Source organism: Malaclemys terrapin, chromosome 18 (genome assembly GCF_027887155.1).
Source record: "Malaclemys terrapin pileata isolate rMalTer1 chromosome 18, rMalTer1.hap1, whole genome shotgun sequence".
Classification (NCBI taxonomy): domain Eukaryota; kingdom Metazoa; phylum Chordata; order Testudines; family Emydidae; genus Malaclemys; species Malaclemys terrapin.
This window is the reverse complement of record NC_071522.1, coordinates 13,315,662-13,342,589: the sequence shown is the minus strand read 5'-3', so window position 1 is coordinate 13,342,589 and position 26,928 is coordinate 13,315,662. Positions and strand designations below refer to the sequence as shown.

General features: G+C 40.5%; 1 protein-coding gene across 2 annotated transcripts in view; it reads right to left on the bottom strand.

The window, feature by feature from the left end:
* Window positions 1-9,348: 9,348 nt before the first annotated feature.
* The window catches only part of LOC128825689 (S-adenosyl-L-methionine-dependent tRNA 4-demethylwyosine synthase TYW1-like), a 132,767-nt gene continuing 115,187 nt past the window's right edge, over window positions 9,349-26,928 (bottom strand). For both annotated transcript variants that reach the window (XM_054008410.1, XM_054008411.1), the window contains exon 17: window positions 9,349-11,821. In XM_054008410.1, coding sequence (XP_053864385.1) covers window positions 11,600-11,821 — 222 coding nt within the window. In that variant the 3' untranslated portion in view covers window positions 9,349-11,599. The remainder of the gene's footprint in view (window positions 11,822-26,928) is intronic.

Below are 26,928 nucleotides of genomic sequence, written 5' to 3'. Positions count from 1 at the left end.
CAGCTGCTCAGAGTCAGGGGGAAATGAGAATTCACATTACATGCCTGCACAGGCCACACAGCCCTTGGGAATCAGCAGGCATGCTCCCCCGAGTGGCTGGGCCGGGGAATAGATGCACCTTTGCTCTGCCCCCTTGGTGCATCCAACCAGTGTAGCTGAGCTAGCTTGGAAGGTGCTGTAATGTACTGCTGATATAAGCTAGTAACAACCAACTATCTCACCAGAGTAAAGCAGGGAGGGAAATATCATTATATATTTGTATTACAGCAGTGCCTAGAGACCCCAATAGAGATTGGAGCTCTAAGGTACTAGATGCTGTCAATATACACAGTAAGCGACAGTCTAAACTTCAAAGAATATACCACCTAAAGGAACAAGACATAGGGGTGAAGTGACTTGCCCAAGGTATCAAAGCCAGTCAGTGGCAGAGCCAAGACTAGAACCCAAGTCTCCTAACTCCCAGTCTAGTGTCCTACACACTGGCTCATGCTGCCTCATGGGTTGGTGAGGTTTACGAAACATACCACGCTGAGGGCTGTGACTGAAGGCACGGTGTTCAGCTTGCGGTTTTCAGGACAAGAAGGTGGTCTATAATCACTCAGAACATAGCAGCTGCAGTGACAGGAATTTCAGCTCTTGACTTTCCACCCCACTCCCACTCCAGCAAGAGTAATATCATATTGCAGCAGCACTGTACTGCAGTGGTACTTGCATCATATTGCAGCATATCATTACAGACGGCAAAATGGAAAAGGCTTAGGGCCAGATTCTAGAATACTCCGTCTGGCATCCAGGCTACAGAATCCCCCCTCCCCTCTAAAACACTGGGCTTGCACAGCACACATGGCAGATGGAGTTTTTATTGAACCAGGCCCAAGAGAGAAGAAACAATTAAGATTATTCCATAGTTAAGGTATAAATGTGACACAGGAAAGGTAGGTAATCCATCTGTCAGATAATCATCCTGAAACTGTAATTAACAACTGCCCCTGTAATGAGATGTACCAGTCTCAAATATACTCCTTTCCATTTTGTATCTAACCAGAGTAGCAAGTTGGAACAAGGGTCCAAATATAATTGATACTTCACAATTTTTAGAAGTTTTTTTTTAAATCATCTTGTTCTTACTCCTAATCCCCAAAATTGCGAATTTAAGGGCTCCTCTACAGTTTGCAGCAAGCTGAGGCATAAATCTACCCTGCACTAGCCTGCCTCGCACGAAGTGTCCGTGTGGACCCTGCTGACACATATCAAAATTTCCCTAGTGCACTTCGATCTATCCTGCTTTGAAACAGGAATAGATCAAAGTGCACGAGGGAACTTTAAGTGCGTCAGAACTTAATCCGTGGCAGGCTAGTGCAGTGGAGATTTACACCTCAGTTTGCCCTGAATTAAGTGTGTGTAGCCAAGCACTACAATTCTTGCTACTTACATTTTTTTTTAAATATGGCTGATGAGCTGATTCGAAAGCTTTTGTCTCTACAGCTGTATGATATTACTTACGTGTCTGTCTGCGCCAGGGTTATCTCTAAAAATATTCCCTGTCAAAAAAAGAGAATTTATGATGAAAGCAATGTTGCTGATTTGTGATTTTATCATAGGTCTTGCAACATTTCTTAAATTCCCAGCTCCTGGACTCTTGTGAATACATGAGAATTTTTTTTTTGTAAATAAGTTTCTAATCTTCCTGGTAGCAGAGAAAAGCTTAAAAAACAAAAGCGCATCCTAAAGATTCAAAAGTAAGACTGGTGATTAAAGAACACACCCCTCCCATTAACATTTTTAAGTCTCATAATTTTTATTAAGCCAATCTTATGATTTTTGAACACTTAGGACTGAGAATATCGTGATCAAAGTGAAAACAACTGCTTACGCTGACTCTCCCATCAATCCTCTATGATAGAAAAACGTGCCCCTTTTATAGCTCGGAGACTCTGGGATAAAAATTGAGGGTCTGATTTTCAAAAGTACTGAGCACTCCCGATTCTCACTGAAGTCAGTGGGTGCTCAGCACCTCTGAACAAGGGATCCCAAGCCACTTACCCATGGCCATGCTGCAAGTTAGTGTAGTTCGAACCAGAGTCACAAATAGGACTCAGGAGCCCTGAAACCCAGTAACTGCTGCACTTGCTGTCACTTCACATTATTCCCAGCCTGATGTCAACAACTTCTTCTAAATGAAATATTTTTAAAACCACAGGACTAAATATAACCCTCCTCTACGTCTGCATCACAGGTCCCTGTTGGGTCTCCAACCTTCTTCATAATTAGAGGCTTAACAAAGAGTACTAAAATAAATCTTTCCCCTTTGGGCATCAAAGATCCATCACAACCCCAGTGATTAATACGTATTTTCCCCCCGCCCCATCTCCTACAAACTGCCAATTTGCTACTTGTGTCTTTCCAGCTAGACATTCACAGAAACGTTTTACATAATAGACCACCTTCTTCTAGGTAGACTGCTGTTCCTTCCAGTTCATTGGGATCTACTACTTCAGAACAGGGCTAGATCAAACAGTGTGTGCGTCTCAGACCCTGCTGTAGCAATCACATAACTCAGCTTGAAGGAGCCAGACAAGCCAGATGAAAGCTTGTCTGGCCAGTGCAAGGAGAAGCTGTTGGGTCTCATGCTAATCTACAGGTTGATCTGGTGGAGCACAAAAGAAAAAAAAAACCCTACTTTAACCACAGCTCCACTTGCCACAAAACTGACTCAGCTCCCGTTCTTACAACGTGCTCCGGCTGTCATCTCCTGTTTAGTGCTTTATATATATATCGCAGGATTCCATTTCTAAAAGCACTACAGCAGTGGCCCAAAAGATTGCATCTTACCGTAGTACTGCTGGATTGCCTACTGGTTACAGTGCTATCCTGGCATTTGGGCACCATGGCTTCAATTCCCTGCTCTGCCACAGACTTCCTATGAAACCTTGGCAAGTCACTGAATCTCTCTGTGCTTCAGTTCTTATCTGTGAAATGGGGATAATAGTAATTCCCGACCTCACAGAAGTGTTGTGAGGGTAAATACATTAGAGATTGTGAGATGTTCAGATACCATGGCAATGGTGGCCAGATAAGTACCTAAGACAGTGTTTTCTGTGACTGCTGTCGAATAGCATCATATTATTTTTCTAAAGGAGAATAGGACATCCAACAGACAACCAGTGAGGTAGCAATTCTTTAGCTCTAGCATTTTAGTCAGAGTTGTCTGACTCAGCATCCAGCGGTTAAATCTTAAGGCAAAGTCATTTGTGCTAGAGCAGCTACAAGTTAAAAATTATCACACAAGTATCTACCCGGACAGGAAAATTAAATTTCCCCCTAGTTCAGGCATGAAACAAGAACAATACATACTTGTAAAGCAAGACCCTTTCTGACTATATTTCTGCTGGGCATACAAACAGCAAGGATGACACAAAAATGTGAGGGTTAATAATAAATAATCTTGCTGCCTTTTAACACGTCAGTGTCTGCCTGTAAAAGCCATTGAAAAAGGTGTCAAGTTTCAGTGTGCACTAAAGATAGTGCTTTCAAAATGTGCACTTGCTGGAACAAATAGCATCTTGAGAACCTTTTTCCTTAGTATTAGCAGAGTGCGGGTGAAGAAAGTCAAGATTGGTTTAGAGGAAGACTGGATGTAATTTTAGACCTGGTGATAGCAAGGCTTTCTGCAGAAGAGCCCTGGATCCTTAAAAAACTCATATATATATATATAAAACTTGAATTCAGACAGCCTGGATGTTCTTGACTTACAAGCTCCCCATAGAAAAAGGTTATCAAACAAGAATGCACTTTTGCTTGTTTGAATGATTCCAAATGATACTTCAGCCATAGCAGCTATAGTGTAGACATGTCCTAAATCATAGTGACTTTCAATGAGACATAAATACCCAAATGCCTGCATCCCTTTTGGAAATGGGACTTAAGCGATTTTCAAATTTTTTACCTCTACTATAGTAAGTGAATCAAACTAAGTGTTAATTGGTGATTGACAAAACAATAAAGAAAAACCAAAACTTATTTCATATACATCACTTTTTAAAAAACAAACAAACAAAGCTGAAAATTCCTGCAAATCAGGCAACACCACACACAAAAATGGCGGGGAAGAGGGGGAAGGGAAGAGAATTCAAGTTCTCTACTTAGCAAAGAATGCATGCATCATTTTAATTGATATTTTCCCCAATATTCATTTCCTTTGCTCCATCATATTAAGTCATTTGCACAATGCCTGGTTGTACCTGCCATCAGTTACTTTCACTCAGGTGCCACTACCCAGTGCCAGCTCATGAATCAATTTGCATTGGATGAAAGGAAAGAGAGACCCTTATTTAAATGAAGATGTCTCTTTCCATTTTCTCCTTATTGCGTCATACTAAATATAACGTTCAAAGTCATTCATAGGTGAAGCAAAGTAAAGGCAGGGCTGATAGAGAGCGACTGTTTTGGGGAAGTTTTTAATCATGATTTTGCTCTTTATGAAAAAGCTATTTCTATCCTTTGAGAAGACTAACTTTAGTGGGTCAGGGATGACAGTGATGGTTCTCTACTCCATTCCTATCCATAACTCTACAGTAGCTGGATGTTGCAGCTACAATCATCAACAATTGATGATGCTATTCGACAGCAGTCATGCAAAACACATGGTGTGTGCCGTGGTGTGTCCCTCTTCCTCCTCCCCCCAAGAACAGGGCTAGAACTTTTTAAGTGAAAGATTAAATTCTGCAGAAAATGATGGCACCGCTATATCACAAAATACCAGCTCTGCCTGATCCTTGACAGGTTAACTTGGTTTACGGCATGCTAACTAAGAAGGTCTTACACCAAGACAATGCAGAGGTTAAAATCTACCTTACCTTTGGATCCTGGAGTTGAACGTTCCAGGAGAAGAACCTGGGTATTCTCAGCAAGAAGAGTCATGCTTTTCGCCATTGCTCCCTGTAGTGGTGCCAGATCCTCAATCTGGGGAGCTTCAGGCCACAAAGAAAAGACTGAGCTGTTAAGTCAGACTTTTAAATGGCCATGTGACCATTGCTACCAGTAACAGGCAGCAGGTTTAAAACATACCTAAGGAAATACTTCTTCATACAATGCAGTCAACCTGTGGAACTCATTGCCACGGGATGTTGTGAAGGCCAAGGGGTTCAAAAAAGAATTAGATAAGTTTGAGGAGGATAGGTCTGTCAATGGCTATTAGTCAAGATGGTCAGAGTTGCAACCCCATGATCTGGGCATCCCCAAACCTCTGACTGGAACTGAACAACAGGGGACGGATCACTTGATCAATTGCCCTGTTCCGCTCATTCCCTCTAAAGCATCTGGCACCAGCCAGAGTCAGAAGACAGGAAACTGGGCTAGATGGACCACTGGTGTGACCCAGTATGGCCACTTTTATGTTCTTAATGTATGGGAGGCTGGGAGTTTGATATAGTGTGCATATTTTGAATAAAGGCACACAATTGCTGAGACAATAGGCTCTGTTACAAACTAATACATATAAAAAATATGTTTGACATTCCCTGACTAGCAGCTTATTCAGTAACTCTTACGGAAAGGTGACATCAAAATCTCCAAAGAGGATGGTCCCGAGCCTGATCACTGAGCCGTATGGGAGTTCTCCCACGACCAGGCCCTTTTATAAATCTATGTCAAAAGGGAAAGGATAGAGTTTGGCAACCCGAAAGATCACTCTCTTTTCTTGTGCAGGCTGGATGAATACTGTCGCAATACAGCCCTAGCATAGAAAGGGTGTACATCACAGGCAAAGTGAATGTCTTGTAGAGAGGCAATCTATTTTCAATCTACCTTAAAATAAGCAATTTCTGTGAAAGCATCAAATGTTATTGTTGATTGTTCAGAACCAAAGGACCTCTCTCAGATTTGAAAAAAAAATGTCCAGCAAAACTGACAGACTTCACAGTACCAAATATCTGAATCCAAGTACAACATCTAGCCTATCTTTTTCAGATATATTAACCTAGGGGAGCAATCCCTTGTTGCATGGGTCTGAATTTTAGCATATTTTAGGAACAACGCTGGATGGCAATTCATATTAAATTGTACACTTGAAAGCTAGTTGTGTAAGAGGATTTGGTTTGGGATATGGGCATTGAAAGACATGTATTGTGCTTAAAGCAACTCAGATCTAATTGCAAGACAAAATCCAGCTAGTTTTATTCACTGGAATAGTCCTAAAAGTGAATGGAACTACTCAAGTGAACAACATTTGGCCCTTAGTTTGCTCAATGTTCCTAATTTTCAAGGTTTTCACGTTTCACTCATCCCAAAGCATTGCTCCCTAAGGCAACTAAAATATTGTACCTTGATCCGCCATTAACCGTTGCCATGATCAAGGTGAGATATTCCAGCCGTTGCATACATGGATGTAATTCCACTGACTTCAACGTGAACTAGGTCTGTGCATTTTAGGCTGGGCTTGAGCCCTTAGCTGCACTCAGTACTAAACACAATTTTGTTTTCCACTGAATGAAAAATGAAGTATTCGTTCTTTTTTCTCTTCACACCATTGCAAATTTCCAGTTGAAGCGGCCACCTGTCAGTGATCGCAAGAAATTCCCACTGTGTGCCGAGAGATTTATATTTACAAATCAGTAACCAACACCAGTCATTGAAACTCTTCCTTGGTGAGCTCAAGTTTTGCTGAATATTTTTTAAAAAGGCTTCAAAGCAATACAGGCCTATTCAGCTCCTGAGCGTTTAGTGGGGAGAGGGACCTCTGACAAGGTGGGATCAGAACAGAGGGGAAAGATGGGCCAGTAGGCACTAGCCTAGAAGTAGAACAATGTAGCGTCAAGTCCCTGCTCTGTCAGACTCCACATGTGACCTTGGGCACATCACTTAGCCTCTGTGCCTCAATTCCACATGTGTGAATAGGGATAATAGTGCCTGCCTTCCTCACAAGGGTGTTGTGAGGAGAAATACATTAAAGATTGGGAGGTGCTCAAATACGACAGTAATAGAGAACCTTAGAGAGACAGATAGAACACATGGGAGCATTTTCTGACTCTTTAGCACTCCCCTAGGATTTTCCATGGGAAAGGATGATCCAGCACTTAGATGTTATACAGCATTAACTGCCTAATTATCACCATAGTAGTCAACAGCAGCACACACCCCATTAGTAAAATCCAACTCTCAGCCTTCAATGATTAAATACAAGGAGGAAGCCGAGACTAACTATACTGCAGTGCATGGTCTGAACTGGGAGGTTAGGGTAGATTAAGAGCCAGGGCGCCAGATTCTGGGCTGATTTATAGCTGTGTAATTCCATGGAACATCAGCGAGTTTTGGAAGTGATCAGAATATCTGGCCCTAGGAAACCAGAACAGCTATATCACAGGAAGCCTGAAATGGAGTATTGTATGTACATTATAGTGCATCGCTGGGCCCCAGTTCTACAGTTTGCTGCGAATAGGCATGAGCAGTCAATTGCAATATTGAGGCCTAAGTGCTAATACTAATCTACCAGAACCTATGCAGGGATTTCTGGCAATTATCTTGATTTGATTTATATGGGAAACTAGAAGTGGGTTTACACTCTGGTGCTTCTTAGCAACACACAAAACATCCCTAATTTCAAAGAAATATGCTTTTCACCCCACTACCCCAACCCTGAAGGAACTTCTAATGAGACATTCGGGCTGCCATGAAACATAACAGGATTGGACAAGGTCTCAGTCTACAGACATCTCCATCAGAGGGTAATTCCTCCTGGAACATCTGTGCCGAGGAGCAGTAGCATGTCAATGTTGTTTAAACTGCAGCTCTTCAAGAACAAATACACTGTGTGATGATAGCTAAACTGCCAGGGAAGACAACTTCTATTTGAACACGTTACCCCTCATATTAAATCCAGTGGAGCACTTCTAAGCGAGATCATTTCTTTCCCACCTCCCTCCTATATCATACAAGACGACTTTCACTATTTCAAAGTGAAATTTGCACATTTTGATGCAATGAAATACTTCTGGACCTCCATTGTATAAACAGTTTCACACCTTAAGGATTTGACAGAAAAAAGATTGTACTGTTAGCATGTAACATCCATTCCAGCCAATGAGAAAAACCTCATTCTAGAGTTGAAAAAAACCAAGAGGATTTATCCATACTGGTTCTGGTTCTTGTTTTGCAAAACCAGAACGCAGCCTCCTCTGAATTCTTGGAATTTGTAATCCATATTTTGAGAGCTATAATCCATATTTTAAAAAGCCCTATTCACTTGGAAGAGACGGTAACAGCAAAACTCAAGTTTTACTAGTAAAAGTGAATTTTCTTATAAAATAGCTTCTAATGACAGAAAGCTGGGCATCTCAGTTTGCAGATGGTATAAAATAATTTCCAATAATGGAAGCTTGAGATAGTAGTTGCTAAAATGTAGTTGAAAGGAAACAAGAGGGTAATCATAATGACGTGATTTTTTAAGATGTGATATCTTGCACTAATACCTGGATGAGAGCACTAAAAATGCTTGCAGAGTCAGTAAGCTATGCCAAGCCCAGATCAGTGAGCAGAAAGGAAAAGCGTTGCTCCCTAGACTTTTTAATTGGAAAAAACAGTGAAAAATTGGAACCACAAAGTTGCTTTTCACACTAGGGTTTAGAAAGTATTTTGGGGACGTGGATGGTGAAAAGAAAAAAAATCCCATGTTTGATTATGGCTTTCTGACCATTATCGTAATTAAATATGCCAACTGCATTACATTATGAGTTTCCAATACCTTTAAAGGATCAATGAAATCTAATTATCTTTCCTTTACAATTCACTGAACAACCATGTTTCTTCTTGATACATATAAAATTAATACATTCCTAGCATATTAGTATTGAAAGATATATGAATTCTAGTCTCCAATTAATAGAGTAGAGATAGTGTAAAGGCCACCATGCTGTCTTTGTGGTTGATGGTATGAGGATAACAAAAGGATTCTTACTTTTGACTTTGCAACAATGCACAAAAGCTATCAATTTTATTACACCCAATACTACAGTGAGCAAAATGTTCTAACCACTAGATGTCGCTCTCTGGAGAATCATGGCTGTTTGTATTTGGCACCTTTAACCTCCATAGCATGAGAACAAACTTGAACATTTAGGAAAAAAGCTGGAGAAATTACCTATTAGGACATCTTCCACACTAGATCAGACCTCTCTCTCTCTCTCTCTCTCTCTCTCTCTCTCACACACACACACACACACACACTTTTCGCTACAAGCAACCCGAAAGCTCAAACGTTTAAATTCCCATTACAATTTTTTTTTAAATGTTTCATTCAGGTCCCCATATAGAAAAAATGGTGAACGGTGCACAATCACACACAAAAGATTGCGCTGAAAAGTCAAGTACTTTATTTCCTGCCTTTTCTGAATCACTTTTTACAGTTTAAGAATTGCACTTTAAAAAAATTACAATCCCACGAATACCGACACGTCCAAGTTGTAAGGCAGGGATATTACTAATTTTGAAAATACCAGCTACTGTAACAAAGAAATTAAAAAATAGCAATGACCTTCATAAAACAGCCAGATTAGGTAGTTAGGTTTCAGTCAGGATACATTATGGCATTCTCTGGGAACCCTGAGAGAACACATCTAAAAGATGCATATATCTTAAAAACATGGCAGTAAGCATAGCTCTCTTTAACACATCGCCATAATATGTCTGAGATTGTATTGTTTAACCTGCACAGGCAAATTATACTCCTTCTTAGAGTTTGCTGTAAGTGGAAAATATTCAAATACAATTCCATTCTATAGTAGCCATATGCAACAGGAGTCTAAGATCCATATAGATGGAGATTATAAATAAACCCACCATCCTCAGCTGGTCCAAGTCAACACAGCATCAATACTTCAATGCAGCTATTCCAATTTACATCAGCTGAGAATCTGGCCTTAGATATTTTCACACTGAGGCTTAGTAACTTGTACATGAGCAGACGTATCGATATTGCATGGGGTTTTCATGCAGCACACCCAAACATATTTCATAAACAGAATGGTGCAGATTGTTGAGATACAAAAGCAATTATTTCCTCAGTGGTAAACAAAAACCACCTTTATTTAAATGTAAATTCCCAGTAGTAGTTACTTTAATATCTCAGAATATCACAAAAAGCCATCTGTGGTCCAGTCTCTCCAATAGATACATTTATAACATGCACATCAGTGTGACCTTTACTTTTCTGTGATAAAAGACAATAGTTTTCTTGGAACAAAAATCCCAAACCTGATTCAGACTTTACTTACACCAGTTTTACACTTATAACTCGGACAAATTCACTGTTGTTACTGTATATTTATGCATATTTATATATGTAAGGAAGTTCACAACAAGGCCCCAAGTCCAGGCTCTACCATCACAATCAGAAGTTGTCACAAAAACTGAAACTGTTGAAGGGTTTAGACAACAAGTAATATTCCTGAATAAACGTACTGCTTAGAATCAAAACTGCTCTTCATTCACAACTGACAATTTTGATCAAACACGCTGGCACTTAGGCTTGAAGATTAGCCACTATCACCCCGCCAAAAATGCAAGTTATGATCTGGTTCGAGAGATTCTGTTGGTGCCTTATTCCTAGTCGTTTCAAAATATTGTTGATCGTTCCAGTCTTTCCGCTCAAAGGCAGAAATGATTCTTTAGATATTAAGATGTGATGCATTTAGGTTTTCCTACTGGTCAGGGATTCAAATTAAAATTCGCTGCCGGCTTACTCAAATGATCAAATACTGATAGCCTACCTCACTCAAAACTCACACTGAAATCAACAGGATACTGTGCATAAATCTGGTGAGCACAATTTGGCCCAAAAGAGTTCATACAAAACCGAACACATTTTGTTTGGAGGCACAACTATTTAGAAAATATTAAATATAAGAATCCATAAAGTTGGAAGACACTTGGGCATGTTTTAAAGGCTTCACACTACCAGCATAGTTAGAGGTGTTCTATAACTTCAGTGGATACTCTCCATCTTGCTGGATCGGGCTCTAGATTAATTTGTTTTTTTACTTATAGCAACAAGTGTTTGTATTTGACATACACGTTCACAAATCTTATGTGCTGCCAATGGCATGATGCTCCTGGTATGGGTCAGGCTTTCAAAACCAGAGCTCCCAGGTTTCATGCCCTCAGACAACCAAACTAGGGGGATAGTTACATTGAAAAATTCAACTCTCCCTATCATTGTTATTGAAACAGAACATTTAAATGTTGAAACAGGAAGCAAACAGGTGCCAGCTCTCTCCACTCCAAAAAGTTGAGCAACAAAATAATAAAAGCTGTAACACTAAATTGTGTGGGCCACAGTTACTCTCTAATTGCAAAGTCTATACACAGAATAAAATTTACATGGCACCATGCCAATTATTTATATGGATCATTTGTACTAGATTAAAAAGTGTCTAATATTTTAAATCGCAGAGCTAGAAGGAACAGAAGGAAAGAGATTACAAAGAGCTTTTGCCTTTTTTGTTGCTGTCAAGGGTCAGGGCTATGTGCAAATATTCTGTATCCAAGTTACGCTATACAAGTAAGAAAAACCAAACAATAGCTCTATCTGTCAATCAGGTTAGTGATATCAACACCCTGAGATGTCCTTTGTTTTGTTCTTTCGTTGAAATCTAGTGTCCAAAGGATCAAAGCCCCTCTCTCTGGAGCCAAACATTGCCCAGTGTGGTGTTTTGGCTACGTAATCTGCTGCGGTGAAGGTCTTTGATTCCCTGCTATTTTCATACTCCTGGACCAGCTCCTGAAAACGATCATAATCGATCCACGTGCACCATTCTCCATCGATCTTGAACTAGAAAGGGGAAAAAAGAATATTGTCATATCTGGGAGCAATAAAGAGTACCAAAAAAACCTGAATATATGCTTAGCCAAGCTGATGAATTCATAGCTACATTTTAAATTGGGTCATCAAACTGCAGCATTCTTATTCTCTAGACACAGCGTTTCTTCCAGGGAAAAGAAGCCATCCAAAAATTAAGACATGATAACGACTGAATGTGAAAAATATATAGACAGTGTATTGTTCACCATGAATGGAAATCCACTTTTTCCAGTTCACATCTTGAAGCTTGACAAAACGCAGACAGATGTGGAACAGTCACTTTTCTTAAGGCGCTAGTCAAAATTGAGTGTTATCTACTGGCATATAGACGTAATTTTTTGGGTGCATTACCTGCATGTCAAAAGTAAATGTCCTTCCGATCCTGTTAACACTCAGTGCTGCCTCCTCGGAAGGAATACCTCATCCTATCCTTTTTGGCTACACTCGACAGCCTATTTTGCAGCCATCTCAGCGTTCACCCGAGCGTTCATTCTTATATGAAGAATATGGTTTCAGGTGCTGGAAAACACTCTGTCGCAGCCTTGTGCGTTACACAATGTCAGTGAGGTATCCCTGTCTGGAGAATATTGTCCCATCACAGTGATCAACCTGCGTAACAGCCATTATCTTGACTGAAGCACTGGGAATTACAATGGGGTCCTCCAGAGCTAAAAGCAAGAGATGCTCGCGGTTCAGCTAAATAGCCAAAGCCCTGTAGCTGGGGGCTTTAACAACTCATATCCTCTGCAGATCAGCATGGATGAGGACTTGTGACACACTCTCACCAGTGGGTTACATAAGCAGGCTGTAATACCAGCTAGAGGACATTAGCAACCACCGAGTGAAACAGAATAGGGTAAATAATACAGGTGTGCCTTTGTAGGAAACAAGTTTGAATTATCCTTCAAGAATAAGAGGACAGCATCTGGGGAACAGAGAAAGGAAGAGAAGCTTAATTACATGAATTCTACTCTTATGCAATGGGAATTTTAAGAATTGCTTATTTTGACAAGTCTATACTGCATTTGTCTAATAAGCCAGCTCTGCTAATTTATCAACCGCCTTGACTGAATCCTCAATTAGGCTTTATCGGCGCTAAGTAAGTGCCTATTACACACTCCATCCAAGAAAGACTGAGAATGTTCTGGCACGGGGGGGTGGAGAGGGAGAGGGGGGTGTTTAAAAATTGAACGTTATGCATTTAAATGGCATCTGACTTGGTGCCCAAGAGCTAAAAGCTTTTCAGTAGGAAAAAAAAATGCTGACATCAGCGACATTTGAAATAAAACTTTGCTCCTCTTAATATATTGCTGTCCATCTAATAGTTATGAAGATGGTTTGTCTGAAGATTCCTCAGCATAGTTCTCTTAGCCAAGAACGGGAAAATGCAGAGTCATAATTGCAGGCAATGATTGCATTGTCAAATACTTCTTATTCAGTGTTTGCTCTAAATATGTGATGATACGAAGGCCGTGTTCAAACCAGGCGATGTATCTATTGTTCTGCATACAGCTAATAAATAAAGCAACTTCCAATTTAAAGAGACATTTTTGCCTATAAGGCAGTGTGGTCTAGTGGATAGGGTAGTGCATCCAGGGAGAGTAGACCTGGGCACTACATCTATTGTTGTCCCTGACACTGGGCAAGCCACTTCACCTCCACCTTTGTCTCTCGTCTACTCAGACTAAAAGCTTTGCCGCACAAGGAGACTCTTCCCATGTCCTATGCTCCTAGCACAAAGGGGCGCCTCTCTTGGCTGAGGTCTCCAGATGCAGTGGTGCTCAGTGGCTAGAGCTGGAGAATGGGAATTGGGACGCCTGTATTCTGTTTGTAGCTCACTTTGACTCTTGTGACTTTGGGCAAGTCACTTAACTTCTCTGTGCCTTACTCTCCAATCGGTCAACTAGCTATCATGCTCCCCCTATCCTCATGGGAATGAGAGAGACGTATTTAATGGCTTAAAAGAGCTTTGACCCCCTAGAACGAAAGACATTTAAGAAAGTTCATTAAATGGATCAGGATTCCAACAAGCGTTGGCATACAATGCACAGGCAATATTTAAAGAGAGGAAACCAACAAATGGATTGTCATTGCAGCCTTAAGTATGTGATACCATGAAAGTGAACTGTTTAACACATAGTGAATCAATTTCCATGACTATACGAGGAACTCCATATACATGTGTATATATATATGGAATGGATCAAAGCCATTTAAAGAAGCGAAAATAAAGGGCAACCTAGTGGATGGTGATCAAAGATCAAATAAAATAGTTAAAACCTGAAACCAATTCAGCAAATGGATAGTTCAACAAGCCTACTTTCTTGCAAACTAACGAGGTGCCCTTACCTTGGAAAGGGGGGGGGAAGAAACCTTGCAATAATTATTTTAATTGCATTCAGCAGCTGACGAACTTTGTACCCACTCCCATAATAAGAAAAACTGCTATAACCACAAGTCATGAAGTCAAGATGAAACAAAGATATAGATTAAAAACTACAGCAACAGTCCAGACAGCAGACTACTCTAGCTAGCTAGCTAGATTATTAAATTGGGAACAATATGGTATTGTTGTATATTATCTGAAGGATCAACAGAACTACCACCGAACCCACATCTGCACTGACAAGCTAATCAATAGTGATTCAGTTTCACCCGCACTCAGTAGAACATGAATGTGTGGGTTAAAAAGAAATTAAACTCACGAATGGGCTATGTCGTCTTCTTCACAGCGCACAGCAGCTGCTACACATACAGAACTCCACTGCTGTCCAACTTAGACCTGGTTTACACTGGGGGTGGGTGTGGGGAGGGACAAGCTAAGTCGGTCTAAGTTACGCAACTTCAGCTACGAAAATAGCGTGGCTGAAGTCGATGTACTTCGATCTACTTACCGCAGTGTCTTCACTGCGGTAGGTCGACTGCTAAAGCTCCGCCGTCGACTCCGTCTACGCTTCTCGCTCCAGTGGAGTACCGAGTCAACGGGAGAGCGCTCGGCAGTCAACTGCTCCAGAGGTAAGTGTAGACATGCCCTTAGTTGGGGAAAGTGGTCTCTTACAGAGATGAGATTTTAAAATGAGCTTTAGAGAAAAATTAGAAGCTTTTTATTTTAAATAAACTACTTACTTTTTTCAGGCCACAATAGTGTTATATTTCATTGCTCTAACTGTCCTACTAAGACTACACTAATCTTTGTCAAAGCATACTAGAATAACTGGGGGAACTAAAATGGTATGTCCAGCACTAGTGTCCAATGGGCTATTTTTGTAACAAGGGGGCAGAATTCTTAAAAGTTATGCAACATGAACTGTCAGATTCCTGAAGAAAAAATGAACCCACACAATCCCCTTAAGAAAATCAGACAGTATTCATGACCAAATGCAATTACGTAAAGTGTCAATCTGCTTCATCTGATATGCAGGCTCTGAAAGGTCTATTTGAGCATTTCTTGCATACAAATAGCACTGGGAACCATGGGATCAAATGCTATTACTCAACAGGATCATACATATGCAAAAGAAACCAAGCCCTTATCAAAGCCCAAATAAACTGGGGTCAAACAGCAAAAACTTGATAGTGCAACAAAGGGAGTGTGCAAGAAACAAATAAGATCTGAATTATAGCAGGGAAACCTATATAGAATTCCAAATGCAACAATAATAGTTGCAGGTCCATGCATGAAAAGTGTGCAAAGTGCTTAAAAAGGCATGTAAGAATCAGAAGTCATATTTTTAACTGGGCAACCTGCAGCACAGTGAAAGGAAGCAATTTAACCAGTCAAGATCAATGTGAGTTGGGGGAGTTCCCACCCAGCTCCAAGCAAAAGATAGGCACTCATCACCAGATCAAAAATTCACCCTTTCCGGGGGCCCGGTTTTATTACACAAAGGAAATTCCAAAATAACATCCCAGGAACCCCAGGCTAAATCTTTTCCCAAGGATCCCTCCCCTTCAGGACCCGTACCAAATGTCATCATTCCCACTCTGAACTAGAGCTAGACAACCCAAGAAGTCTAGCCAAAGATGCAGGTGGTTCAAGTTACTTATGGTTTTTGTGATGAACCCTCAACTCTTGTGAAGTCACCTGGCACTATGGGGCCCTTAATCCCTATTGGGGTCCTTTACAGGCTTTCATCATGATCATCATCCAACTCCCATAGCAACAATCAAGCTAAGAGTCTATGGTATTTTGCTACAAAAACAGAAGAAGAAATATTTAATATTTTTAATGCTGTGATGCAATAGCAATATAACGTGGATATGAAAAAGTCACCTTTAAGCACAGTGGATCATGGAAACCAATTATTTCCTCCAAGGCAATAAAATGAAACAAACAGTGGTGAGCGAGACAATGACTTCTTCGGTCGTCCACACAGATTTACTGATTGGAGTTCAACAATTTTATGAGCATTTTCCAGCTAGTGAAAGATTTAAGACTTGCTATAGTATTTCAATGTCCACACAAACAATGGAAAGATAATTCTAAAAACTAGTGTTATTAAAAAGGCCAATACAGTGGGGATTTTTTATTGTATTTTTCACTACCTAGTTAGTGTTTTAAGGTAATAAACACAGGAACAAAAGACTACTTTTTTTAGTTAGTTCAGTTAAAAAAAAGTAACACAGGCTATGTGAGATTGTCTTTTCCAACCAGCTTTAAAATTAAGTCACTGAAGAGTGAAAAAACTCACCCCCTTTCTGGGGTTTGGCCTTAACAACAGTAAGGTTATATTAAGGTCTGCTCAGATGTTCACCTCAGGCTTGACTGCTCTACTGGTTCCTATCTCTGGGATGATTAGCCCACACCGTAGATGATCTTCCTCTATCTGATACAGGCATATTTACACCACCTTCATTACCACAGTATCTGAACACCTTCCAGTACTTACTCTAGGGAGCCACTGCCCCTCCACCCTGCCTCAATATGCACAAAAACCCACTTAATTTCCCCAGCAAGTTCAGGGGGTAGGGGGACAATCCAAAGCCTACTGAAGTGAATGGGAGTTCTTTCCATTAACGAACTTTGGATCAAGCCTGAAGGAAGAGGTTGATTGGGGGGGGGGGGGGGGAGGGGGCTAATGTTGACTACTTTGTTTTTTATTTACCCCTAACGGAAGTGTATCTACCATTATTTCAAAGGGCATTATCTACTGGAATACCATTCCCACTTGAATTTCTTTACGCTGAAAATAGAGCAGCTTATTATGTAAAACTGAACATTCTTGAAGAAAAGAACAGATTAAAATGTGGAAAACAGTAAATTGCTGCAGCGCATATTTCTTCTCATAACAGTACTTGCATAAGCAATTTTTAGTAACTAACGTATAAAGAATTTATGTTTGAGATAATATAATTTGTAGTACAATATACTACATTCCATCAGACACGCATAATTGCAGAGAAATAAAAGCCTCAACAGATTTATATGGAGGGGTATAATACAGAAGAGAAACAAAGACTGTGACATGAAATGCTACAGCTGAAAAATGGAAGTCAGCCAAAAATCAATTAGTTTCTCCTAATAAGGATGACACTATTATTCTCTTCTGAGGAACGTGCATTAAATTGGAGAATAAGGTGTCTCTTCATCCATTCACTTTGGCAGTTCTTTATATACTTATTCCCAGACAAAGAGAACGTACTCTAGACAAAATAAGAAATTCAACCAGAGTGGTGCTGTGAAGCCTGTTGCCGTTACTATCCAGGTTTTACCCTTCTGGAGCTAATCCTGAGCTTGAAGGACACATCCTCTCGTGGGATGAGTGATAATTAGCTGCCCTGCCCACTTCATTCATTAGGGTCTTCTCCTTGCAGACTGTCAGAAAGGCTGAACTGAAAGGGCTACGAAACATGGAATTCTTTCCACTGTTGACTGAACGGCAATAAGCACGTTGCATTTCATATATACGCCAAACTGAGGTCAAATGCAAGAGTTTAACTACACAGTAATTCTTCACACCACCACTACACAGGAAAAACAGGGCATTACTTTTTTCATCACTTATTCTTTAATAACCTCAAGGTACATCATTTTACATGCAGAAGTTACAGCACTCCAAAAAATAATGGTTAAACATAAATCTTTTCTAGACTACATAAAAATCACTCAGTGGAAAGAAAAAGTAATACATGCTTCACTGGCATTGCTTAGCGACACAGAAACTGCTCCAGGATTGTACTGTAGGGAATGACCCTGCACTGGCAGAAAGATGGACTGGAGAATGTGATAGAGCTTTTCCATCTCTAACTTACAGAATTTTAAAATCTGGTTTCCGCAAATGTTCAACCAACATTTTTCCAGTTGGTTGAACTGCCAACAGCACCACATGTTAAAAGAGGGTTTTTCACCAGCAAATATTGAAAGGGAAGCTTTTTAAGGCTGACAGACCCAAAGTTGAATTCTGGTTACCATCTTTCCCCTCCTTCATCCACCCATTTAAAAAAAAACAAATGGAAATTTTCTTTCCCACACCCAACTATCAGACATTCAAAAACTATTTATTAGGTTTCAACAGGAAGTACTCCAAGAGTGTTAAAACTCCAGCTTCTTAGCTGAGCACTCCAACTAGAGAGCTCAGAACGTGGGCTTGTTGAATTTTCCAACATACACACACATATTGCTGTCCCCTTTGCTTTCCCAAACTGCTTCAGACTCTTGTGAGCCAGCTTGGAACTAAACTTGACATGAACGATGCCTCAAGGCAACATTGTGTCTCTCTCCATCCCTGGAAGGCTCACAGAAACCAGAATTGTTATCAGAGGTTGGTTGTTTTCGCGTTTGGATCCCCCAGCCCCAGAGCAATTGGGGCTTGGGCGGGACTGGTCACAATTTTCCACTTGCAGAAAATCATTTTACAAATAATGACCTTTAGAAGTGTTCCATGTTGGGCCCGCAAACCTTGAGAATGTCCCTTTAACTCTATTGCAAAGTACAGTCGTTTGACAAAGTACTTGATCAAAAAAATGACCACTGCTCCCACACAAGTTTTATTGACAGGTTTCAGAGTAGCAGCTGTGTTAGTCTGTATCCGCAAAAAGAAGAACAGGAGTACTTGTGGCACCTTAGAGACTAACAAATTTATTAGAGCATAAGCTTTCGTGGACTACAGCCCACTTCTTCGGATGCATATAGAATGGAACATATAAGTATTCTCACACTTCTTATCAAACTGTCTGTACTGGGCTAGCTTGATTATGAGTATAAAAATATTGCTCAGGTGTGCAGGAGTGAAATCAGGAAGGCCAAATCACACTTGGAGTTGCAGTTAGCAAGAGATGTTAAGAGTAACAAGAAGGGTTTCTTCAGGTATGTTAGCAACAAGAAGAAAATCAAGGAAAGTGTGGGCCCCTTACTGAATGAGGGAGGCAACCTAGTGACCGAGGATGTGGAAAAAGCTAATGTACTCAATGATTTTTTTGCCTCTGTCTTCACGCACAAGGTCAGCTCCCAGATTGCTGCACTGGGCAGTACAGCATGGGGAGAAGGTGGCCAACCCTCTGTGGAGAAAGAAGTGGTTCGGGACTATTTAGAAAAACTGGACGTGCACAAGTCCATGGGGCCGGATGCGCTGCATCCGAGGGTGCTAAAGGAGTTGGCGGGTGAGATTGCAGAGCCATTAGCCATTATTTTTGAAAACTCATGGCGATCGGGGGAGGTCCCAGATGACTGGAAAAAGGCTAATGTAGTGCCCATCTTTAAAAAAGGGAAGGAGGATCCGGGGAACTACAGGCCAGTCAGCCTCACCTCAGTCCCTGGAAAAATCATGGAGCAGGTCCTCAAGGAATCAATTATGAAACATTTAGAGGAGAGGAAAGTGATCAGGAACAGTCAGCATGGATTCACGAAGGGGAAGTCGTGCCTGACTAACCTAATTGCCTTCTATGATGAGATAACTGGCTCTGTGGATGAGGGGAAAGCAGTGGATGTGTTATTTCTTGACTTTAGCAAAGCTTTTGATACTGTCTCCCACAGTATTCTTGCCACCAAGTTAAAGAAGTATGGGCTGGATGAATGGACTGTAAGGTGGATAGAAAGCTGGCTAGATCGTCGGGCTCAACGGGTAGTGATCAATGGCTCCATGTCTAGTTGGCAGCCGGTTTCAAGTGGAGTGCCCCAAGGGTCGGTCCTGGGGCCGGTTTTGTTTAATATCTTTATTAATGATCTGGAGGATGGTGTGGACTGCACTCTCAGCAAGTTTGCAGATGACACTAAACTAGGAGGCGTGGTAGATACACTAGAGGGTAGGGATCGGATACAGAGGGACCTAGACAAATTAGAGGATTGGGCAGAAAAAAACCTGATGAGGTTCAACAAGGACAAGTGCAGAGTCCTGCACTTAGGACGGAAGAATCCCATGCACTGCTACAGACTAGGGACCGAATGGCTAGGTAGCAGTTCTGCTGAAAAGGACCTAGGGGTCACAGTGGACGAGAAGCTGGATATGAGTCAACAGTGTGCTCTTGTTGCCAAGAAGGCTAACGGCATTTTGGGCTGTATAAGTAGGGGCATTGCCAGCAGATCGAGGAACGTGATCGTTCCCCTTTATTCGACATTGGTGAGGCCTCATCTGGAATACTGTGTCCAGTTTTGGTCCCCACACTACAAGAAGGATGTGGAAAAATTGGAAAGAGTCCAGCGGAGGGCAACAAAAATGATTAGGGGTCTGGAGCACATGACTTATGAGGAGAGGCTGAGAGAACTGGGATTGTTTAGTCTCCAGAAGAGAAGAATGAGGGGGGATTTGATAGCAGCCTTCAACTACCTGAAGGGGGGTTCCAAAGAGGATGGAGCTCGGCTGTTCTCAGTGGTGGCAGATGACAGAACAAGGAGCAATGGTCTCAAGCTGCAGTGGGGGAGGTCCAGGTTGGATATCAGGAAAAACTATTTCACTAGGAGGGTGGTGAAACACTGGAATGCGTTACCTAGGGAGGTGGTGGAGTCTCCTTCCTTGGAGGTTTTTAAGGCCCGGCTTGACAAAGCCCTGGCTGGGATGATTTAGCTGGGAATTGGTCCTGCTTTGAGCAGGGGGTTGGACTAGATGACCTCTTGAGGTCCCTTCCAACTCTGATATTCTATGATTCTATTCTATGATTCTATGATTATCACTTCAAAAGTTTTTTTTCTCTTAATTAATTGGCCTCTCAGAGTTGGTAAGACAACTCCCACCTGTTTATGCTCTCTGTATGTGTGTATATATATCTCCTCATTATATGTTCCATTCTATATGCATCCGAAGAAGTGGGCTGTAGTCCACGAAAGCTTATGCTCTAATAAATGTGTTAGTCTCTAAGGTGCCACAAGTACTCCTGTTCTTCTTTTTACAAGTTTTATTGAAATGTAAGACTTAGCTTCAAAGCACTGGTTAGGGTTGCATCAGAACAACCCTCTTGAGTCCCTATTTTCAGCAGCTTCCCTCAGGTGATTTCTTACTGAGCTTAAACAATTCTTTTTCCATTAAACACAAAATGTTCTTACGAAGACGGAGTACAGATGTGCACTCATAGCTTAGGATGCTTTTTTTGGTTGCAGAAACTCTTCCAACTTAAAAATGGGCCATACTGTAAAGCTTGTAGGAACGCTAGCACATCATATCCGATACTCTCGTTGATTGCTAGTGGTCTTCGAACATGATTGTTACCACATGAACACACACCAAAACGCTTTACATTTGCAAAACTGTCTCAATATATTTAGAGAATAGATCTGTAGAAGCAACATGGTGCTCTGTAACTTCTCAGAAAGAACCAGCAGACCTGGGTCAAAATAAACCCATATTTTGCCAACTAAGAGCAACACTCTTCTCCCAAAACACCAGCATAAAACAGATGTTTCCTTTTAGGCTAATGTAAGTGCCACTCCATTAATTGACCATTTGCTGGCACAGAAGGTAAGGGCTGTTGCCCATTTTCTTTCTCTTCCCCCCCATACATGTTCATGGAGACCAAGTGTATTAGCTCTGCAAGACCAGATAGCATTAAAATGGCTATTGAATGTGGGTCTACTGCAGTATATTATTCTCTGAAGCCATGGCACCAGGCTTACAAAGATTCTACGTGTACCATATTTGTGCACATAATATATTGATGTATAAAGTGCAATAGGATACAATGTATGGAACAGAGAGGCATGAATTGGCTACTGATTAATGCCTGGAAGTAGGAGTCAGAAGGCACTCAAATTCCACGGTCATGCGGTGCAGTGCAAAAACCTAGACCAACAAATAGATCTGGTTCTGGCTCTGCCACTGAGCTTCAAGTTATTTTACCTTTCCATACCTCTATTTTCCCCATCTCTAAAATGGGGATATTACTGGCACCTCCAATTTCCCTCCCTGTGTTGCTTAACTCAGACAGAAGGAGCTATCTAAATGCAATGTAATATTATAGGAAGTTTCCTATTTAAAAGTTTATGACCACTTTATTTACTTATCTAGGGCCCCTCAGTGCTTCAATTTTATGCCATTTTCTTTGCACCATTTCAGCATAAACCACCCTTTGTTCTCATTAACGTGAGCATTGAGGAAAATTCTTAAATTAGGTTAGTTGGGGAAAAAATTAATGCATTTTCTCATGCAACTTTCCAGCCTCAGTTCCTTAATTTAAACTGATGACAGTGAGATATCTTAATAAAACAGCTTTTATACATTCACAAAGTAGCATTAAACAGATTAACATAATGGCAGTGCACAGCATTACATTATGCAAATTTTCATAACAAGGCTATTTTCACCACCTGCCAATAGAAATCTGTCTGAGTCAACTTGAATAATTCATTAAGCTATTGTGAACAGTTTCTTTACCTATTTAAGGTTCTTAATATATGCTTTCTTGTATGGCAGGATGACTGGACTGGAGCTGATGTGAAACCAAAAGAAATATGGCAGACAGCTGAATTCTATCAGGCTCATATCACCGCTTCTAATTCAGAACTCAGTGTTACTTTTTAATTGCTAGTTATAACTTTAGGCTCCATGAGAAGCAACTAGGATTAAGAGGTGAAGCAAGTCAAACATGTGGCATGGAATGTTATAAAACTCTAACAGAGTATGGGCCATGTAATTATGAGAATTTTACCACATACTGTACCCTAGGGGTAAAAACAAAAATCAGAATATCAGCACTGACTGCTGGGGGACAATGATATTGGTGCAGAACTATATCTTTCCAGAAATCTTAAAAACCCGCATCCATGAACAATCACATTGAAGATTTCCATTCCCCACCCCACCCCCAACAATCTCTCTCTGTCCATAAGTACCCTACTCACATGATCAGTGATATCACCAGTTTAGACAGTTAGATCATCATTCAAATTTAGCACTGATCAAGTTTTATACATTCAATTTGTCATCACACTTTCTAAAAGAGTTAAAGCCTTGCAACATGATGTCTGTATCATCCTCGGTATAGTGGCATAATGCCATACACACATGGGATCTCTCTTCTGTAACTTATTAGCTGCTATTCATTAAATCTAATCTTATGCAGATTATTCTATATAAAAGATGCATTACTGTAGATTTTTTATATATATATAATTCTTATCATCATCATTATGGAGCAGCCCATCTACCAATTAAGCCATAGATTACACCCAGACAGTTTTAATTCTAATGGATGAAAAATGGATTACTTCAGAATACCCACAGTGCCCTTTTTAATAACTAACAGATCAAGCACAGCAGAAGCAACCTCATATTTTGAGAGTGACACTAAAGAAAATCACAGAAACATCAAGTTACAATCCCATGCCTGCAATAATATTGCTGTCGAGAAGTTAGACTATTTCACTGACAGGTTAGGGAGCTACATGGGTTTCCCTGCTTGCTGTAAACACAGGGATGTTTTAGATCTGGTTCAAATTTATGGCAGCGTAGGCTCAATTCTCCTCTCACTATGCAACTCTACCATCGTCGGTACAATGACACGGACATCAAACTAGCATAAACAAGAGAATGCAGTTCAGATTTTCGATCCCAGGTTCTAGGAGGACAGAGAATGCTTATACCCAAAAATTGACCTGCAAAGTGTGGGATTGTTAGGGACAGGAAGGAAATAAAATGCTCTGGATCTTTCTGAGAAACAAGGTGAGTGAGGTAATATCTTTTATTGGATCAGCTTCTGTTGATGAATGAGACAAGCTTTGAAGCTTACACAGACCCACGTAGACCCAACCCGCCACCCTCTGAAGGGTCAGGACCCACCCCACTGGGAAACACTGATTCTAAAGCACTGCAGCCCACAAAATCCAGTGTTGAAACCTGCAGACAGTGTAGAATACAAGAGGTACTAGGAGAGGGTTTGAGCTATAACCGTCCCATACAGAGCCAAACATCCCCAAAGTTTTGGGATCTCTGGCTCCACCGTTTGGATTCAGATCCACCTATACAAGGTCTGTCAATTCACAGATTTTAAGATTAGAAGGGACCATTCAATTATCTTGTCTGACCTTCTGTATAACACAGGACTTTGGATTTTACCTATTTACCCCAAACTTTTGATCGTTTCTATCCTGTTTCGAACTGGGGACCTTCCACATTACAGGCAACTACACTACTGAAACCTCCTAAAGACTGATGAAGGTGGGATTCAAACCCACGCATGCACAACATAATATAGTAGTAGCCCAATGCCTTGCCCAACTGGCCACCTCAAAATGCAGTCTCCTGGCATGGGGAAAAAACCCAGGTACCCCATATGACAGGTGGGGATACTCATCATTACACCAAAAAGGAAGAAGCTCACAAAATACTTAAATTCTTAAAAATAATCCTTCAGTGTTATGAATCTGCTTTGAGCTGCTCAAAAATAAACAGCAACAGAAGTAGAAAGCAAGAAAGGCAGCACATAATACAAATAGCACTAATGAGAAACCCAGGAATGTAAAGCCACAGAGACAGCACTGATGGAAAACAAACCCATCACAAAAGCAAGGTAGGCTATTTAAAATCAATATAACAGAATGTAATTGGCAAGCAAGGTTTCAAGACAATGGAATACATGGCACACACCAGGGTAACACAAATCCAACAACAGCAACAAAAGAGAAGCGGACGTTTTTATTCCAGAAATTACTGCGATTGTAACTTTCATTCAAAAAGATACTTGCTGCGAGGCATCTGCAGCAGATTTTCTCCCTTATTAGTCACTCACTCTGATTGTCTCAAGGATACCATTTATTGTTACAACACAAGGAAAACCAGCTGCCTAAGTTCTCTCTCTGGAAAGGTTATTAGAATTAATTGTTAAATTATAAAGTTGCCGCTGTCTTGATATCTCCACCAATTAATTCAAAAGCACTGTAATAAATTAGATTTTTGTACTTGAGTGTTCATAGGATTTGCCACAAAGCAAATGCAATTACTGGAGACTATAACAGCTATGCTGGGAAAATATAATCAAATGGGAGGGAGCTGGAATATTCTGAGCACCTAGTAAGGGGAGATGGAAGTCATAAGTTTCAGAAAAGAGGGTGCTGCAAAAGACACAACTGGGAGAACACAGAAAAGACAAGGGGGACTAACATCTTCTGAAAGTGGCACACACTGGGCAATACAAGCAAGGAATAAATAGCAAAGTAGTAGTAAACCCCTTGGCTACTATAGGGCTATCTACCTTCATTGAACACAATGGCACTCAATAGCAATGGCTACTCTACAGCAGTTAGTATCAAGCCAACCTCAAAATAGTACCAGTATCAGTTTCTTGATCTATAGGTTAATACTGATCTATTAACCAAGTTTTTTTAATCATAGTGGCTAATGCAACACTGAAAGCCAGATCCAATTTCTACTGAAATAAATGGGAGCCTTTCAGCTGGCTTCCATGGGAATTGCATTGGGCCCGAAGGGGTAAAATTTTCAAATGTGACTAAGTCCCATTTTCAAAAAGGACTTAGGTCCCTAAATCACATCCACTATCAATGAGTCAACCACCCAAATGCCTAAGTCCTTTTGACAATGGGACTTTTCAAAAGTGCTTAAGTGATTATTCATATTTAAAGCAATTGTAGTCAATGCCCCTAATTTAAGACAAAACAGATATTAAACTGCGCATTCTCTCTCTCCCATTTTTAAATTCTCTTGAACATGCAGGCATTTCAATGAAGGGTTGTTGTTTTTTTAATTTGAACTTAATAAAACAGCTAGATCTTGCAAAACAGAATGAAGCAAATGAAATTTCTTAATTATTTTTACTATCCTTTTTTCTCCACTCATTTTTATTTTATTTTAAAGGTTCCTTTTATGCAGCCTAATGGCTCCCATAGCTCTGGTTTTCCACAAGTAAAATACTGATAAGTTTTATTCTCTACTGGAGCTTGAAGTCCAGAATTTAAAAGGAGTCGAAATAAATTTCCTTTTTATTAGTTATTTTAGACCCTGGGTAATGATTGCTTCCAAGAGAATTCCAAGACGAGAGACACCCTCTCCTCATGAATTTGGAAAGCAAAGTAGTTGTAGAATTCCTCACAGGTTAGTATCCATCTATTCTTGTTACTGTTAATAATGATGTTCCTTAGATTATGTTTCGATGACCTAGGCAAAAATTTGTTTCCTTTCCTTAGGCCATAGCCCTTGCTATGAAAGAGACTTTTCCATTGTGAATGCACTCTGGCACAGCTACCAGTTCCACCACACAAGATTTGAATTGAAAAATAAGGAAATATTATGAGGACATGGGCCAAGAAAGTAGCATGTCAGATTATTTTAACCCTACTGCACACACACCCCTTTTTTTTAAAAAAAAATGTGAATTTGGCACCTTCTGAAATTTCCTACTGGAAATTTTCAGCCACTATAATTTGTTGCAAACACCAATTAAAATAACTTCTGATTTTCTGCAAGTCGGGATTTTAATCAAATAGACTAATTTGTTATTGTGTGTGTGTTGTAGTGCCCAGAGCCCACTGTGGTAGGCACAGTACACGCAGGAGAGAGAATGGCCCCAAAAGGAGTTCACAATTGAAGTAAATGATCAGAGGTAACAGGTGAATACCACAGACAGACAGACACACAGCATAATCTAATACCAAGATAATAAGTAGTAATTTCATCAGCTGCCTAGACAGTCCTTTGTTT